Raw genomic sequence first — 20196 nt, 5'->3', positions numbered from 1 at the left:
CTGATAAACGACGTAGGCCTTAAGGACTTTGCTATGCTAGCTCTTTCTAAGCCGTATGCTCGTGTTATCGACGGAGAGGTAGTGACGAGCCCTATAGGACACTATAACTAGACAAAGATAATACCGACGTATGCTCGTAACGGCCTATGGCCGATTCGTAGCATGCTTTAGATCCGAAGTGACCTTAAGGCGGAGCAAGTGCCTATGCCGTCGGCCGATCTTATAGCAGTAGTACTCCGACTCGAGGGGAGGGAAGTAATGGTGGTATTAGTATACGTGCAAGGAAAGAACGACGAGGCGCTAACGAGCGCGATGGAGCTGCTGCGCGACCTAATCGATCGCTTCCGTGATAGGATAGGAAACCGTATAGATATAGTTCTAGCGGGAGACTTTAACCGCCACGATCTCCTCTAGGGCGGAGATAAAGTATCAGCGAGCAGATAGGGGGAGGGCCAGCCTATCATGGACCTAATAAACGACTTTGGTCTTAGCAGCCTCCTGCCGAGAGGGACGAAAACGTGGCAAAGGGCGGACGAGGAGAGCACTATCGACTTAGTGCTAGCATCGGCGGAACTAGCAGACGAGGTGATATCCTGCATAACTCACCCGATAGATCACGGGTCAGACCATAGAGCGATCTAGACGGCCTTCGACATTTAAGTACTAGAGAGAACGTTTCCATAGCGCCTAATGCTTAAGAACGCGCCGTGGATCGCTATCGCAACCAGGGTCGAGGACGAGCTTCGGCCTCTTACTACCTATAACTATAGGAAAGTAAACTAAAAGGTCTTTTTAGAATACTTAGCTAAGAAGGAATAAGACCTCCTTATAGCTATAGAGAGGGCTATAAAAAGAGACGACTTAGAAGGGATAGCTTCCCTTTTAATAAGAACCGAAAGCAATAGCAGAGGACTACCCGGAACCCGAGCACTTTAAGATAAACATTAACCTAGGGTAGGATAAATTAAACGACTACTACACGAAGCTTAACGAGACGCCGGCGTACTATGCTTCGGCGATCTTAAATCTAGTCTCGCGTTAGGAATATTTTGAGAATACGTGGACCGACCAAGCACAGGTGCCGTGGCTTCAGGAGGCAAAGCACACGGTAGGGAAACTATAGGAGGAAGAGTATAAATCATTACCGACACTTTCAATGCCCGATAAAGAGCCTCCGTTAAAGCGTTTAAAGGTAATAAGTGCACTCAAGGGACATCGGGCCTATAGGGCTTCGACGCTACCAGGCAGAAGTAACAGAACTCCCTCTTCTCAAGGTTCACTAAGTGCAGACCACGACGAATACGAACACTGGCTATCGAATCCTAACGCTAAGAACGATCCGCTGGTCACCGATCCTTCGCGATATTGGTGGGAGAGACGAAGTGACTACCCACGGCTGTCACGAATGGCTCTCGACTTACTCTCGATCCCTCCTATGTCCGCAGAATGCGAGAGACTGTTTAGCGTTACTAGACAGATGGTTTCACCACTGCGGGCTCGATTAGAAGCTAGTACGATAGGGGTTATATAGACGTTGAGGTCCTAGGTGCGAAATAGGCTAATCGAGGCCGCGGATTCGTTAATTGATGTATTAGGAGAGGTTAGAAGTAGCATAATACGGGAGGACGAGGAGGAAACTTTATGCCCGGAGGATTAGGCGCTAGGGGCCTTAATAAGTGCGGATGGCTCAACCTCTTTAACTCAACGCCATCAATTCAATCCGCGGATAAGGTGGTTCAACTCCACGGGCAAAATGATAAGTAAGCTATCAACGCAACCTAATATAACTGCGAAATTAATGGAATTAAATTGATAACCACCCTGCTCGGGCTTATAGGCAAGCCCAAGGAGGTGGCAGGCTATAAGAGATGGCTTGAGGCCGCAGTTGTATAGATAGACGTTACCCTCAATTCAAGCCAATCGACCCCTGCTACGCGCCCGGTGCTGCGGGCCCTCAAAGGTAGATGCGACGCAGTGACTATTTGTATTCGACTGTATTCGACATTCAATCCGCCGTCCTTTCTCCAGGAACCCGCTCTATAATTTGCACCCAGAGATCTGATATCGCCAACATCCCAACCATGTTAACCACCTTCCATGGACGCGCTGGGTTGTTCAGCGTGATATCAAAGTTCCGCAGTAGCTAAATAGAAGTGCATTTCATTAGCACGAATAATGAGAGGAAAAGATGAAGATTAAAAGACGGTCAACACACCTCGAAAACAGTCTTTCCGATCTCAGTTTGAGCAATAGCCCTGCCTAAGCATTGGAACTTGCCATAGTTAAAGATTAGCTCGTTGGTGCGATTCATAACGGCGAGCTTAGCGGGGTCCGATTTAAGCCAGCGCTCTAGCCGGAAGGTATCAGCATCCTTGCCATAGATTTCTTTGCATCGATACATAGCAGACACGGCTCGGCCGATAGAGGTGCCACCCGGTAGAAAGGTAGGCTTGCCATAAAGAACAACTGTATTACCTTCGGGTAGGACGTCTCTCGGGAAAAGGCCAACCACGGGCGGGGAAATTCGCAACGATTCTCGTACTATGGCTTGTAGATAAGGAAGCTGCTTAGCCTGAAAATTCGTAATGAAGCCCTTGTCGGCAGATGGCGTCGCGCACAGCAGCATCAATTTCGCGGCGTAATGCATTATAAACTCGGGGGTTTATGATAATATGGAGAAGCGCCCTAGAAATAGCAGCAGAGGTGCCAAAGGAGCCACCAATAACAGCTTTCAGTGACTCTGAATGAAGATGGTGCCCCGTAATGCCATGCTATATGAACGAAGCAAGCATATCAGACTCCCTATCAGACAGATTCGCAGCGCGCTCGTCAATAATACGATGGCAAGCGGCCATGATTTTGCCGAAGCCTGATTTATCCTTAGGCGACGAGGAAAGGAATGGTCCGATAAGGGGAGCTTAAGCTAGCCAGCTATATCCGAAGGCGAGGGCGGTATTTGCCTCAAGAAACCCATCGTCGGTCGACTGGATAAAGCCTTCTACATTAGTGTCGCTTTGGAGCATACCGAAGGCCTTGCCCATGCTAATAGCGCAGACGGCGTCGTGGCTAAAGTAGCGAACTTTCCTTGCTATATCCACGGGACGGATCTCGGTGTCGGATAAGACATACTTAGACCTAATAAGATCAATGAGGTCTTAGAGGCACTCATTGACGGATATCTCTATATTAACGTTAGCGGTTCCGGAAAACTAGTCTAGGATTTCAGCACTGACATAAAGAAGCCGGGAGCGGGCATGCCTACACCTAGCCCTATCTGGTTCCGTCTACGCTCGTGTTTCGCGTTGTCAGTTACTGAGAACAAATAGTCTCGCTGGAATTCGAGTCTCATAGCGCTAAAAAACCACTTAGACCGCTTATAGCCAGGCTTGCTATTGACATAAATCCAGACGTCGGGAGAAGATATAATAAGTAGATTTGGTGCCACTCTCGCAATAGGCCCTGGAGCGGAACACGATAGACATCAGCATCTTAATGCATAGCCAGGACAAGGAGTCAAAAGCTAGGGCGCACCATGTTTTTCGATGACTTCCGTGTACTACTCGTGGCAATTATTCTACGCAATGGCTTTGCCGTATGGCCAGCTGCAAAAGCCGGCCCATCTCGGGCCGCTGAATTGTCGCAGTTGTCGCAACACCCGCACCCTGGTGGCAAGGTAGAGGCCGAGAGTGCATAACACGGCAAGCAGTGTCAGTTCAGAAATTAGAGCAGAAACAAGCGCACACATAATTGAACCAGCGGTGGATTTTATCGCAGATATTTGCCGTACCCGTGGAATCTCCAAGTCATGGAAAGAAGAGTGAAATGTGCGTTGACCACACCATAGCAAGGGGTCGGGACTTTAATAAGGCCCGTTTCCTTAGGACTTATTGTGCTAAACGGGAGACAATGGGTACATAGATCTGCGTCATGCATATAGCTATTCTTGCAGTAATCCAGCGTTAAGAATAAGTCACGTCGTTCTTTCCGTAGGGGTCAGAAACACTCTAGCCAGCTTGAGCTTGAAATATTGTCTAATCTCTCGCCCGAGCATGCCTTTTCTCCAAGACAGTTCAGTTTTCTTTAGGTTTCGGGGCACCGGTTTCGCTACTTAGGGATTTGACGCCGTTAACATCTTACTTTTAAGTCTCGTGGGCTAGAACAAAGCTTCAGTGTTTTAACCCTGGATGACCGCGGAAGCTTGCTAGTTAGACATGGGCGTGCCGAGCCTAAAAGCACACAGCCCGACGCCAGTAATCAATCACTCTAATCATATCACAAGAGTTTCCAAGAATTATTTAAACGGCTATATGGTTATGTTAACGCGAATGCTCAACTAGCCTTTCGTCGTTGGCTATGCCATCAAGATGACTGCTTGATCCCTAACCTCAAACATCTTCTCTGCGAAATGCTCCCGTAAGACAGGCTTAAAAGCTTCCTTCATGTCGCCGCATCTTGGATAATCCTTATACCAGAAATCGGTTAGCACAGCAGCGGCCGTTGCGCAGCGTGCCGACATGTCTTCCTAGGGAAAGTTGCAATGTGCATCCACTCGTGCAAGTTTAATGTTTCCAAAGCCATGTTGCGTCAATACTTTCGAGGCAGTGGCGAGAAGCAGACCTTGGTGGTCGACGATTGCTTCTTGTGCAATAGGAGGGCAGACTTTGTTGATGAGGTTCACAACTTCATTGTCAGGTGCTCCTTGCACGATGATAATACGAGCGTTTGGCTTGGTCGCATCCACCACTCGCGCCATCTCAGACAATGACTTCTTAAGATCATCCACATAATATAAGATCTAGAGAGCCACGACAGCGTCAAACTAATTGTCGCCGTACGGAAGATTCTCCGCTATTCCATGTTTGATCTCGATGTTGCTTTCTTGGCTGTTGTTGGCGAGTATGGTGTTTCTTTCGCCGTTTGGTTCGATGGCATAGACCCTGCCAAGCATTTTCGAGATAGCTACGGGCAACTCTGGCAAGGATGATTAGTTGCTGCTGCTGTGTTTGAAGTCCTTGGTTAATTTCGGCGGCAACTCACCGCTATGGCCACTGCCAACATCCAGGACCTCTTTATTTAATTCGACGAGTTTGAGTACTGCATCGAACTTATGGCGAGTCAGTGTTGCTGCGAATGGCCGCCACGCACTTTGACTCAATAAGTGAGCAGGGCGTCGAAATGCTGGCAAAGGATGAGGCCCAAAAAGAGGCTCCAGACTTGTTCTCTGAGCGGTAATAAACAGGTGCCTTTCATTTCTCCCGCCGGCGCCTTTGACGTTAAAGCTGTACCTTTCAACGTTTTAAATTGAGAGTCCCGCCTACTGTAGAAGGGCAAGCCATCCTTTGGTCGAAATCAATGTCGCGGCTATAGATCGCTCCATGAATGAAGTCTTAATACGCTTAACGTATTCGCCTATTAGTTAAAGTTGAGATGTGTTTTCCAATAGGTCCTCTGTAGGGATTGTTCCTAGAACAAGTACACCTCCGGGACGCAGCCAGGATGCCATTTTAAAGATCAAAGAATATATAGACCGGTAAGAAACTTGAAATAACGAGTAGAGCGCAACCACGGCGTTAAATTGTTAGTTCGGTTCGTAGGTAAGCATATCGGCTTTCTAAAAGGTCCCACTAACGTTTTTTTGGCATAGCTTAATCATGTTCTAAGAAACATCAATGCCAGTTACTCTAAATCCTATCTTAGACAGATACGATGCTGGTCCTCTAGGGCCATATCCGACGTCTAGGACCGATGCTCTAGCTCCTTGATAGTGTTTAAGCTGGTTCAAGGCTTTATAAAGCCCATCGTTGTTTCTATATGTATCTTTATAGGAATCAGCGACCTGGTTAAAGAGGACTTTAGCGGCCAAAGGAGTTGCTATGGCAGCTATTGTGAGCAAAAATAAAATAAAATGCGCGGTCTGTCCGTTGGCAAGAACAGTGTCACTGGTGATCCCCTAGATTGCAGACTTCCGGGTGGCCTGAAGCACATTTACGCCACTCGGTGCTTCCCAGTAAGCTCTCACGCTTATTATGATCCAAGCCTGCGTCTCTAGCTCTAATGTCCAATCAAATGATAGGACCTGATCCGCATAGGAGTAGAAAAGGGGGCGGTCGTGCAGAGAGACTTATTTACCCGGCCATGGAAACCCGCCCACGATGCTTCAAAGCGGGGCAACGCGGTAAGACACACAGCAAGGGCGAAGAGGGCATGCCCGCTAAACTCCAAGGGGGCAAGTCTCTACCTATGTCTGCCGGAGATCGGCTCCTAGGCATGGAAGAGTAGCTGAATCCTGATTAGTAGCGTTCTTTTATGAAAAGAGAGACGATATAAGGAGGAAGGAGTCTTAAGCCTCTCGATTACAGCGAACTATGCAGCTAGTCGAAATGGAGGTATTCGTCTAGCTAGTGCAATGGAGATGGCTCCTGCCACGTCACGTTCCCTAGTTTGCTCTGGCTCGAAGGGACTGATCAGAGGTCACTATGTTAGGAATTGGGCCATATAGCTAGAAGATATCTCTCTGCATGACCTGTCGTTCCTCTGATTGCTATTACAGATCAAGATCTAAATGGCATGCCAGGCAAGGCCTTATCTAACAACCATCACTGAGACTAATCTTAAGCACTGCAGATCCGCCCTGTCCCTGCTAGGTCGTTTGTCTCGTAAATCGTTCGCTGCTGCGTTTAATTAGTGCATCCCATTCTGCTTCACTGCGCGAATATGTGTTCAGACTCGCAATTATATGCAGATCCAGCATATCGAGCATACGGGGACGCCTATCTCCGCTAGTCGGCGGGTCCACAAAGTCATGGATCAGAAGCTTCGACGAAGGATCCATTGCTTTAAGCACGGCTGAAATGATTTGCACACATTTTCTATGAGGAAAGCTATTTAGCGCGGCCCCTGACTGCATGGTTTAGCTACGGCATACTCATCTATGTTGTCCATCAAAACATAGCTCAATAGGTAGACGCTTGCCGCTTTCCGAGGTTGCGGCTCGTAAAAGTCGTGAGCCTCCTAGGTTACTCGGTTCGAAACGCCTATTAGGAGAGCCACCTTTTAGGCTGCAGATACGACACTTGCGTGGTCTTGAACAATATATAGTATCTGCGGATATGCTTGTGCTAGACGAATTGATTGCTGTCTATTTCCACCTCCGATGTCGACGAGTATAGAACCAGGCGGCAGTTCGTGAAAGGGAAAAATCTCCTCGATTAGCTTATCCAAGGGTCCGTTATAATGCCTAGCCATGGCGTGCGCGAATCGTTGGCCGCGGTTTGTGTCAACAGTATGGTATTAGTCATAGAGTGTGAGGTCAGCTTTGGAGCGTTAGCCTTTGCCTAAGCCACACTACAGTTGTCCACTAACTTTGAAAAGCCGCGTAGAATGCCGCTTCTTGAGGGCCCTTGATATGAAACTTGTTTTGGGACATGGTGCGCGAGAGGTAGGCGCCACACAATAGACCATCATCTACTCTGCATGCCCATCATTAGTTATTCGATCTCCCCAACACGACGCGCAGCGCTGTTTTATTTTACCGAGGCGGTGGGTTACTTGCAGGTAATGGACTAGGCTTCTAATATTCTTGTTCTGCAAGCATAGGGAGTGCTTATTGTGCCGAATAACTCCAAGCTCGGCTTCTTCGAAAATCGACCGGCGTGTGCACAATCTCATAATTCGCTTTAATACATTAGTACTATGTATTTTAAGGTGAATTTTAAAAGAAAAGTAAGTCTTACTAATCAACGCCGGTGATGCCCCGGTATAGATTGCCAGATAATCGATTGTCGCGCCCTTTTCACCTAGCTCTATAAGCTTGGGAATATTCAGGTCTATGACGAGACAGAGCGCTATACTGTCGCAGTACGACCATGCAGCATATGCCACCTAGTGGGCCGGCTCCGAAATTAAACTCTGGAGTTGGCTGGTGGCCTTTGTGATTTCTTCGGCGCTGTCCCGTAAACTCTGCCTGTGCCCCAAAGGAATGCTTTCTTCTTGACAGCCGCGCACCATCTCAGTATACTTATTTACCTGCTGAAGAATGACTTGAGATAAGGATAATAGCCTGTCGACATCGTCGGGAACGTTAAATGACGTCGTGGTAGGCTCAGTTATAGCGTAGGACCTGGTGGGACAAGTGAAGTAGTTGGCGACGATATAATTGTGGCGTCTTGTGGAGCAGAGGAGCAAGCTATATATACCTAAGCACCACCCACGGTACCGTGTAAAGCATAGTAATAATCCACTTGCGACTGTCTTTCTGTCACAGTTATGTGGATGCGTGCATTAGAGTCTAGGTGTGTCTAAAATGCTCTGTGCTATCTGGAACTCGAGTAGGTACCGAAGCTAGCTATAGGAGCTCCTTTACATACAAAGTAGGCCTAGGAATGTTTCCCGCCACCGTGAGTAACACAAGGCTGGTCCTATCCTCCGTTTCCTAATGTGGCCCTACACTCCTAGGTGCGGGCCCTGAGTAGCTGTATCAACGCCGCCGACTTGCAGCCCTACCCCTTGACATATTCTTCACTATATTGTGTGACTCTTTCCGCTCCCGTCCTGCTGTGCTCAGCGGCTCGCTCACACGCGCCGCTGAATGCGTCTTAGGGTATACGTGGGCTATAGGGGTCAGTGTTGCAAAACCCCCAAGACTGTGGGGTACGATGCCAGAACAGGTTAGCCTATTATGCAGCTACCTTATAGTACTTCGACGCAAGTACCCCAGCTTAGGGTCTTTCAGTTTTGCAGGCTATGTTGGCAATTAGGTCGGACACATAGCGAGTCGACTGATCAATGTGTTTACTAGGAGACTACGAGGAGGGAATTTAGTATTCTAGCAATCTAATTTAATTAAAAGTCGCCTTAGGCATTAATCTCCTTTATTCTACCTAGCCTCCTCTTTATCCTCGTCGACGGTATTTAGTTACTGCTAATAAGGTTAGCAACGAGTATAAGTAACGAAGATTCACTACTTATAATCTATAGGCGAGCGGCTTCCGTAATAGTCTCTAACGCTAAAATCTTCCGCTCTTCGGGAGCTAGGACGTAAAGCGGGCCCGATATAGCAGAAGGAGCCGCTGTACTAGGACCATATGCCCGCATCTACTATGCTGCTTGCTGCGCAGCGTTACTCTAGGCGTTGCTCGGGTCCTCCTCTATAAGTTTAAGCTGCTTATTAAGCTACTAGAAGGCACGCACGGTAGCGATAGCGCTAATTAGTACCTATAAGCGCCGCCGTTTAATTAGTTTACGGCTATTAAAACTATTATAGAACCACCTACCGGCTTATAGGTGTGGCTATTCTTAGCGCAGTCCTAGCACGCAGCGCCGGTATCTAAAGGCAGAATTAGCGGAGTAAGCGTCCTTGCCTATAAATATTTAATTTACTATTTTACGAAGTATACTTATAGCCGGGAGCCTTAATAGCTCGTATAACGTAGGGACGGTATAGGAAGTCTCTAACCGTGCTAACTAAGGGAAGTCTTTTAGCCTTCTTTTTCTTCTTCTATAAGAAAGTTCGCGTTAGTAGCTATACTCTAGGACGAAGTATATTTCGAACCTTATAGGGACCTTACCTAGGGGCTTATAGTCGCTAGGTCGGGATAGTCCTTTATCCTTACGAATTAATTTAGTGCCCTTACTCCGCGCCCTAGTTAGCTTAGTAGCTTTACTTTCGCCGAGGCTATCGATATCGCTAGGGGATATCGCGTCGGTCCTTCCTAGGTGCTTTATATAAAGTTAAATAAAAGAGGGACGGTAGGCTATAGGGCGCATAGAGAATTTAGATTAGTAAATACCTACCGCGATACTACGGGCTAAGCCTAGCTTAGTTTATTAGCAATTCGAGAGCTGCCCCTAAATATACTAGCGCTAGCCCCTATTCCCGTTCGGGCAGCTAGGTAGCCTAATACTTATTTCGCTATAAAGCTATAGCTAGCTAGTGCTAATATAGCAGCGAGATAGAAAATACCTACCCTATACCTCCTTAATACCTAGCTAACCCTCTCCTTGCTAGTTACCTATAATCCTTTCGTTACGAGACTAGCTATTAGCGTTGCCTAGGTCTACTATACGCTAGTCTTTACTATAGCACGTCCGCGTAGTATAATCGACTAATACCGCGACTATATATCCCGCCTTTACCTTAACGGCGTCTCGCGGAGTAGGATTAGTTATAAGCTCTATAAGCACTTCTATATTATTATTAATCTAAGTACCTTATATCGCCGGATTATAGACTAGGATCTTCTACGCTAATAAACCTAGACTAGAGAAACTCTAGAGCTAATCGAGATAATACGCGACCTAATCTTTTAGGTTAGGCTAACCGAAAAGTAGATAATTAGTGTTCTATAAAGATAAGGTTAGCCTATTACGAAGCGAGGTCTAAAACGAATTAGGCTCTACTTAGACCGTTGCTAGGTATAAAGGCTTAATAGCGAAGAAGAACGGCTTATACTTCTAGAGAAAACGGAGTAAGCTATTATTAAGATAATATAGCGGTCTAACGCTATTTCGGGATATAGTAAGAGTCTTCTTTAGCCTTACCTTCGCTAGTAAATATAGCTTTAGGTCCTAAGGGACCCTCTCTTCTAAATATAAAATATACTAATACCCTTACTAGAGGTAGGGAGGGTATAATATAGTCCGAAGGATATATCTCTATAATATAATATTTTATATTAAAAAGTATAGTTTTACGGTAGTACTCCGCGAAGCGATATATATAATACCGTTATTATAAAAAGATAGGTTAGAATAGTAGCTAGTTAATTTACTATTATTTACGCCGGTCTTAGTCGCGGACTTTTATTAAAACACCTACTGCTTTATTAGGATTTATAGAGCCTTAAGCGTAAATAAATAATATAATAGAACTCTACTTACTATTAGGTAGCTTCTTATAGTAGAAAGACGCCCGTTTAAATAGGGTATTAATTATTAACCTATTTAATATCTTCACCTAGGAGACTATAATATAGCTAAGCCCTATCTAGAAGTCCCGTTTAGATAGATCTATTACTATCTTATCTACTATAATGCTCTATAACTTATAAATAGTAATAGTATATAACGCTATAAGAGGGAATTACGTTTATATATAAGCGGACGTCCTAAGAAAGAAGTCTTACTTTACCGGTAGTATAGGTACTACCTTATACCTATTATCCGCGGTTAGATATAATAGGCCGGTATACTTATCTATTACTATTATAATAATATATAGCGGGTTACGGTGCGTATTAGTGCTAAGGGCCTAACTGATATTATATACTATGCCTTAGGCTTTATTAACTAGGCTAGTAGGATGCTAGATATTCTACGTTAGTATAAGACGAGCACTAATATATATAGGAAACTAGCTAGCTAGGTTGCTAGCTTATTTAGACGTTGCCTTATTAGCACTATTACTAATATTCTTCGCTATAACTTAGATTACTAGTCGCTTAAGACGAACGAGATACTTATAGTTATACTTATTAATACTAGCTTTCTTACTATAAATACGAAGGGTAGTAGCAAACGTATCTACCTCGCGCTAGCTTAGCTTAGCCTATATACGCTAGCTTAGGAGTTTCTATAACTTAATAGATAGCTTTAGACGATATAATTCTTTAAGCGTAAGACGAAAGCCGGCTTAGTTATCGCCCTATTACCGCTAGACCTTTTTTAGGAAGACAGTATAGCTAAACGCCCTATATATCGTTTAGCTAGAGACCTCTTATAGGTCTTTAAGCGGCCTATTAAAGTAGAGGGGTTTATTCGTAATCGGCGGGAGCTAGAAGAAGTTACTAACGAGGATAATACTTATGCCGCTAAAGAATTCGGCTACTCTAATAAGATAGACTTAGCGGAGGCGTTTATTAATCTATAAAAGTTAACAAAGGCCTAGTATACTTTTCTTATTAATTATAATATACCTAACGTCCTATAGCTTCTTCTAAAGAGTATTAATATCTACTAAGGAGAGCTCTTTAAAAGCCCTATCTATAGGTAGCCGGAGTAGGGAGTATAATATTATCCCTATAATCTAGTTGCTTATAACGCCCATAGGTATAGCTCTCTATATTAAACTAGGCCGGTTACTAGCGAGCCTTTAAAGGTATAAAGATAAGACTTTAATTAGATAGGACTTACCTATCCCGCTACTACTATCTATATAAAGTAGAATCTGCTCCTCGCTACCGTATTAGAAATATCTAACAATTATATCGTATACTATCCGCTACTCTAGGTTAAGCGTATTATAGACCTCTAAAGGTAGGTCTTTAATATCTATATAGAGAGGATTCTATATAATGCGCTAGCGCTAATAATTACCCTAAACGATTACTAGATTAGCGTAGCGGCCGACGTAGGGTATCTAATCGTATTAGATATCGATATCCCGTCTATTAAGGAGATCTACTATCTCTTAGCTTAGTAGGTAGTTAGGAAGCTAGCGGGCAAGCTTAAGCTAATCCTCCTCGAGAAGGTTAGGCTCGTAAAATTCTTCCTTAAACTTACCCGGATCCGGCCGACGTTCTTTAGCGTTAGGTATACTATAGTAATCGTTAGGATGCTAGTAGTTCGTATAATAGAATTCGGCGGTAGATATATACGAGTTAAACTTAATACCGTTAATCTTACGTAGTTCGTTAAGATCGCGATATAGATAAGTAAGTATTAGCTTTACCTAATAAAAGTTATTATATTAGTAATACTATAGGTTCGACTTATACCGCGGAAAGTAGTATAGCACTTAAGGCTTAGCTTAACGACTTTAACGTACCTACTTTCTCCTATCCCTCTTACTTATATTCTAGTTAGCTAGGAAGTTAAGGTAGGTAATTTCTTCGTAAAGGGAAGGGCGGGAAAGATACTTCTTATATATCCTAATAACCTTAGCGTCGTTATTATAATTACCTTAGAGGCGAAGCGACTAGCCCTATTACTCGTAGGGACGGTAATCGACGGCTCTTATAACGCGGGTACCCTCCTAGAGCTCGTAGTTAAGCAATATATAGTAGATCTCTTACCCTAAGAAGTCCCTCTTAGTAAGTAGCTTATTTATTAGCCGCGATGCAAAGGAAAGAAGTAGGTTCTAATAGGAGACGTAGGGTAAGATTTACCGCCCTAGGCTCGTATAACTATTAGTCCGCTTCTCTATCTTACTATAATACTTAGCTATATAATTAATAACGGCTTAAAGGCTAGTATAAGGGGAGATATCGATGTTAGCTAGCTAGCTAAGACTAAGACACCGGTTATAGTAGTTTATAAGGCTATTATTCCTAGCCGCCTCGAAGGAGAAATAGGACTATCCTTAGCGTCGAACTACGTTAGCTATATCTCTCGTATCCTAGGGGAAGAAAAAGCGGTAAGAAATCTTATCTAAACCCTTCTTCTTTTATAGGCAGTATATCTTACTATAATAATAGCGTTAGCAGCGGTTTAGAATCTATAAGAGCTATTAGAACGTTAAGGGATACTATAGCGGATCTATAGCTAAGGGATTACCCTCTCCTTACTATTAGACTTAGGCTAGCTTAAGATTAAAGGCTATAACGTAGAAACTCTAAATATAGGCGAACTCCTAGCGTATATACTCCTTTTCTAAGTTAATACTAGGCGTACTATCTATCTAGAATAGGCCGTAGCAATAGCTACTTCTACGACCCTACTACTTATACCTATTCTAAAAATCAGTAATATTAAATTTCTACTTAAGAACGATATCTCTAAATAAGCTAAACCGCCTATAGAAGTACTAGGCTGCAATATATAGGTTATCCCTAAGAAGTTTACTAGATATCCCTATTCGCTATTACTCGGATACCTCTTACTAGTCTTAAAACTAAGGTAAATATTAATAGAGGCTCCTCTAGTATAAGTCTACTAAGCTAAATATAATAAAAGCACTAGGGCAGCTAAGGTTATAGGTATAAGACTCGAGCTCTCGGCGCTTTCGGTACTAATATAGTTATATCCCGCGTAGCTATACTATCTAGCGGTTAATCGAGTTAAGTAACTACTAAGCTTCTATAGATTTAGGGTTCTAGAAAGCCTCTAGTAGATTATCTCGCGTTATTAGACCCTATATTTATTAGTATTGCTTAACGAAGTAGCTGCTTTTCGCTTATGCCTATACTCGTATTAGCGTATTAAAAACTATAAACCGGAAAGTAGGATAGCGGGTAAATCTACTATTATACTATTAAAGGGCGTGCTATATATAGTCCGTATACTTAATAGGCTATAACCTTAGCTCGATAAAATTAGCTTAACTATAAGGAAATAGTATTAGAAAGGCTAGGGATAGGAGTGCCTATAACTAGTTAAATTCGTTTATCGGTATCCTCTAAATATCTAGCATTTTAAGCTAATATTATATCGATTATCGTATAGGAAGCAGTTCGTCGCGCTCTTCGCTAAGAACGTGCGAATACAATGCTTCTATCTCTATATCCTTTAGTAGTATATCTAGTACTATAGACTAATTAATCTTAAGGTATATAAGTAAAAGCGGAATTTTAGGAAATCAAGGAATTATATAAGACTACGTAATAGAGGGGAAGAAGGAGTATAAGGTAGGATTTTTAACGGAATTTATTAGTAGTGTATTAGTATATAGAAGAGGTGTTAAAGTTAATAATTTTCTATCTATCTACTAGCGGACATGCTGTCTTATATAGACAATTATAGCTGAACGGAAGAACCTTTCGGGACCAGATTTAGGCTGCCGTATAGCCCTAAGACTAGGGAATTCCGTGATACCTCGAGTGAATCTAGAAGTGTCTTGGTTCCACTGATATTCGTGTTTAAAGGAGGTTGGTCGTGCCTATGTTCTTAAGAGGTCTTAGCTAGTATTCCAAGCTAGCTCTGTTCCTTCGATTCCCGATTGTACGATAACCGGCAACCCGTTTAATGCATAATAACATGCAAAATAACGCGCGATTCTTACTCTATAGGATAAGATTTTGTCTATAATTAATATACTACTTATTAGCTTATATAATCGGGAGAGTATATTATAGCTGCTTTATTTATAGTAGGAACACCGTTCCTTATAATTAACCTTATCTAGCTTAATATCGTTAGTCTCGACGTTACCTAAATTAGCTAAAAGAGGATCGGTGACTTCTATAGTAGCAACCTAATTAAGTATATCGCTATCTTCCGGTAGCACTAATATCCGGTTCCGGTAATCGGTAATATCTCGGTAGCCTAGGTAGTTATTTAATAGGAAGTCTAGCTACTACTAAAGGTAACGACGGCGTACGCGGAACTAGCGTTTAAATTAGCGGTTAAGGTAGATATATTTACCTATATTTAGAGGACGTAGTAGGATAATATCTAATTTAGGGGGTAATAAGGGAAGTTAGCGATATACTTTACTAATATCGCATAGAAAGTATATAATATAGCTACGATATTTATATTACTGCCCTCGAACCTATATAACGTTTACGAATATATAGACTAGAGTAATTAGTATCTTTTTTACTTTCGTTAATTAAGGGAGGAACGTAGGGATTAAGCTAAAATCTAACTAATTTTCGGCTAAAAAAAACCAAGGCTTATCCTCCTTTTTATTCTTATCCTTAGCGATATAACGCTTATAAATATTATCTTTTAATCCTATATTAAACTATATCTCCTAATAGCGAGTATAGTATTCTATTCGGTCGTTTTCTAGTTCTATCTAGTATTTCTCTAGGAGCTCCTTATCTCTATTAGACAACGGGCAATGCGATAGATCACCTATCTAGTTAGGGTCCGGAAGCTCGAAATCTCGACACTCTATAATAGGACATACGATAGCCGCCTGCCGCAGCGGCATAAGTTAGAGAGAGTGTCTTCCTCGGGCTGGTCTCGGCTAAATAGGATTCGATACTAGAGATTCGATCGGCGTTCTAAGTCGTACGCATTTATAAGAAGCAATCGAGGGACCTAGTAGGGAAGTAATCGGCGCCGGCGCGTCTGCTCCTATTAACGCGGTAATTAGTATTCCTAGCAGAATAGGCTCTTATAAGACAATTAGTGTACCTAGTTATAAGTATAATAATAGTAAACCTTATCGACGTATTAGGGATAACTTAGCTTATTCTGCCGTACGCTTAGAGGCGAGTGCGGCTTGCCGATTCCTATAGTCGAGATAGTTAGCCGTAAGTCTTCCCCGTATTATAGAAGACTTTATCTTCGAAATAAATTAATCTGCCGGCTTCTCTTACTTACACTCCCTACAAACATTCGTTAAAGGGATAGAATTAGCTATAAGTAGTTACGTTAGATTAGAGGGATTGTTTAAAGAGGAAGGATAAGGAGGGAAGGGACTACGCGTTGGTGGCATAGGTCGTTGGCAGGCCAACACCAAAGACCGCCCCCTGGCTTCAAGGCTTATACCAGACAGGGATGCCGTCTAATCCACGTCGAGTGGAGACTCCGGTGGCTAATAGGGGCGGAGCTTCGAGTTTCAAGTTATCGTCGTAATAGAAGTCCTTCGGACTGAATAACCACGAGATGCCTCCCAGCCCCGTGCTTTCTCTGGAATAGTCACTCCAGCCAGTAGTTGGAATCAACCAGCCATCTACCGGAGTCAAACACTTTAGGCGCGTGACACCAAGGAAAAGCGCCCACAGAAAATACTTCTCGGAATGCCCGAGTTGCGGCAGTCCCATACTAGAGAGAACATCGCTTCTCAGGTAGCAGAAGTCATTACCTCGTTCTAGATATAGGATAAGATTAGCTACTTTACGTTGGATAACGCGGAGAACAATGACACCGCGATAACGGCCCTAGGTAACCAATTTAGTTTTGATAGGAGGCAAAGAAGGGTCCGCTGCTTTAGACATATTGTTAACCTTATAGCGAAAGCACTGCTCTTTAGAAAAGACGATAAGGTCTTCGATTTAGAAGATCGTCTTAATGTTCTCGACCTAGCTCAGCATAATCTTTAGCGAAAAAAAGGTCTAATCGGCAAACTCCACAATCTCGTCTATTAGATTCATCGATCCGACAAGTTGACCTATCTACTTCGGAGCCTGTAGGAAAAGAAGGACGGTACGAAAAAGCCGGTCGACGTTGTGACTGATAATATAACGCGCTGGCTGTCTTATTACAAAATGATGGACCGGGCTCTTCTCCTTCGCGAATTTCTCGATGACCTTGTCGCGATCGAACGGTTCGAGCATAGCAGAGGCAGGTCGAGAAGAAGAGCCAGGCCTGCGTATATACGAGACGAGGATTTATTAACTAAGAACGATTAGATGGTGATTAGCGATTTCCGAGATATCCTGAGACATTTTGCCAATGCTCTCAAGGCACTTGAAGGAGACGCGCAAGTCCGTGTTCGCAAAGACGGGAAGCTCATAGCTTATAGAACCGCATGGGATATCATTCAGGCGTTCGAATACCTTCTAGAGAAGCTAGAAGAAGCCAAAACGATGGCCAGAGACCTGCCGGATTCTGGCCACTTCGCAATCAACGTCGAATTAGGTTGGAGAAAATTGGATAAGTACTACGCGAAGCTCATTGAGTGTCCGATATACTACTCGGCCATCGCCCTGCATCCTGCCTTGCGGTTACAGTGGTTCGAAGAAGCTTGGGCTCAACGACCCGAATGTGTCGCGGAAGCCCGGCGGATCGTCCGAGCCATCTAGGAAAGTGACTATAAGTCGCTAAACGTTAAGGAGGAGGGTCCAGTCACTGCTGTGGAGAATTTCCAGCCACCTGACGATCTAGACGATTTCTAAAAGGTTAGAATGAGGCATAGGGTGCAATCGAGCTAGATCACGAATGGTGATTACCGGCTGCCGACGCGCCCTATCGCCGACGAATTAGATCGTTAGACCGTCGATATCGGGGCAGACGACGGGGAAATCAGTGATCTATTTTAGTACTGGAAACTTAAAGAGGCGACATATCCGCGGCTAGCGCGGATGGCTTTTGATATGCTATCCGTCCCGCCTATATCTGCCGTAGTGTGGTTTTTAATCTAGACCCTTATTAATCCAATCAATTAATATCGCGGATTAAATTAAATTAAATTAACTACTAGATTGTTAATCCTAGTTAATCCGCGTAGCGTTCCTCTACTATCTCTTATTAGCTTTTGCTAGTTACTAGCCCCGTTATCTAGCTAATAAATTAAATTAAGGGGTGGCGCCTTAAACGGCGGATTATAGCGCTATAAGGATTAACGGATTAAACTTTATTTAATCTAAGCGCCGGCAATCCCTATTATCGGTAAATAAAGATCGATAATTACGCGCTCGTCTAGAAATAATCTTATTTTAATTACCTAAAGTAGTTATACTACTAGCCGGAACCCCCCCCCCCCTATCTTTTAGGTAAATAGTAGATTTATATAGGTAATCCGTTAACTTTATACTTTATATACTATCCGTTCTATAAGTTAAATACTACGCTCTCTTTAATATTTATTATAGAAACTAAACTTAATTTATCCTTTATAATACTTTCTATCGATAATTTAAATAGAACCGATATAAATACTACGTCTAGAAATATAAGAGGTACTTTAGTAATTATAACTAGGGAATATTATTATTTACCGGGACTATATAAACCTAATAGAGCTAGAAAAAACCGACTTTTTTATTATAAGTATTATATAGATAGCTATCGATACTAAGTAAGTAATACCTTTTAAGCGCACCTTATAAAGATTTATAGGATTATTATAGTAAAAGCACCTTATATTCTAAATATAGTATTTAAGTAGCTTAAATAGCTTTACCTTAAGGTTATATTAATAAGGTAGATAAAGGTAATTAATAACTATATCCTTTATAAGGTACTTAATAAGGAAATTATTATAGAGGCACTTACTATATTAATCGTCGCGTAAAATCTATCTTTTCGTATCGTTAAATAGCCTAAGTTTTACGCCCTCTATAAAGTACTTAATCTAAAAGTAGATAGATATACTATAACCGTATACTCTAAGATTAGGAAAGCGATCTATATAATATACGAATCTTAAAAGGATCTTATATAAAAGGCGCTTTAATTATTAAGTTTAAGTATTTATCTAGTAGTTAATATATAGACTTTTCTAAATAAGCTTCTTCTTAGAATCTATACTTACTTTATTATATAAGACTAAGATAAATTATCTAGGCTTCTTATCGGTCTTTATAGGATTCCTAGCTACTTTAGCTTAAAGTAATTCTTTACTATACTACTAGTCCTTAAGGACTATAGTATCTTTTAAAAGGTTAGATCTATCGTTAGCGATAATATAAGCTCTAACGATATACTTTGCCGTACGATAGGTAAACCCCTTAAATAATAGGGCATTAATTAGGATCTAGTTATTTATCGTATACGTTACGTTAGCTATATTATTAACTTAGCTATCTAGGCCTTCCTCTTTTATAACTCTATATAGATAGAGGAGTTAGACTTATATAAAGAGTAAGAGATTATAGCTTAGGATAGTATAGCTAGATCTACTAATAAATCCTTATAATAGTTATTCTAGAAAATAGGTCTACTTAGTAAGCTTTATAATATTATTATCTTTATTCGAGCGTTAAGCGGCCGTACCTAAGCTTTTATTAAGCTAGTAAGGCGACTAGTTCCGCTAGATAATCGTATAAGATAGAATAGCTAGACTAATATATATAAGGTTGCACTTTAGTATAAAGGAAAGATTAATAGATTCTATAAAGCCTATTAGGATAACCTTAAAGACGACTTCCTCTCTTTTTTAAACTAGTAAAAGATTCGAATAGTCTAAACGTTTTTAGTACTATTCTAGGAGGCAACTCTATATTGCTAAGGATATAATACGATAATCGACTTTATACTCTTTCTTATAGATATACTAATTAAGTAACTTAAAGGAGCTCTATTTAAATTTAAGGCTAATAAGGAGCTCTATTTATAGATTTAAAGTAGCTAGGAGACCCTTAATAAGTATTATAGTAAGATAGACGACTCTCCTCTTTATACTACTAGTATTATACTTAATCTAGATTTTTATATAAAGTATATCTAAAGTAACTAGAAAGTATCTTAGTAAAAGAAAGCGATTAGTAACGTTAGGGAGCTTTAGCGGAGCTATCGGGATAGTAATCTTAGTGCTATACTATTATACGAAGCCGAAGCTAGTTTAGAGACCTAAGAGCTAGTATCTATATTTAATAGGATCGCGTAAGGCCTAAAGGATTACTATTAGCTATAAAGCTAAGATAA

At 42.1% G+C, this 20196-nt stretch overlaps 1 protein-coding gene across 1 annotated transcript; it reads right to left on the bottom strand.

The window, feature by feature from the left end:
* Positions 1 to 2206: 2206 nt before the first annotated feature.
* HRG_02010 (cytochrome p450 domain-containing protein) lies at positions 2207 to 2647 on the bottom strand (the record flags this gene model as incomplete). Its single annotated transcript, XM_044860481.1, has 1 exon — positions 2207 to 2647. One exon carries the CDS (start codon positions 2645 to 2647, stop codon positions 2207 to 2209), a length of 441 nt encoding a protein of 146 aa, XP_044724114.1.
* Between the last annotated feature and the right edge of the window lie 17549 nt (positions 2648 to 20196).

The sequence above is a fragment of the Hirsutella rhossiliensis genome, assembly GCF_020360975.1.
Source record: "Hirsutella rhossiliensis strain HR02 chromosome Unknown scaffold00002, whole genome shotgun sequence".
NCBI classification, from domain to species: domain Eukaryota; kingdom Fungi; phylum Ascomycota; class Sordariomycetes; order Hypocreales; family Ophiocordycipitaceae; genus Hirsutella; species Hirsutella rhossiliensis.
The sequence above is the reverse complement of the archived record's forward strand: the minus strand, read 5'-3'. Positions and strand labels throughout refer to the sequence as shown.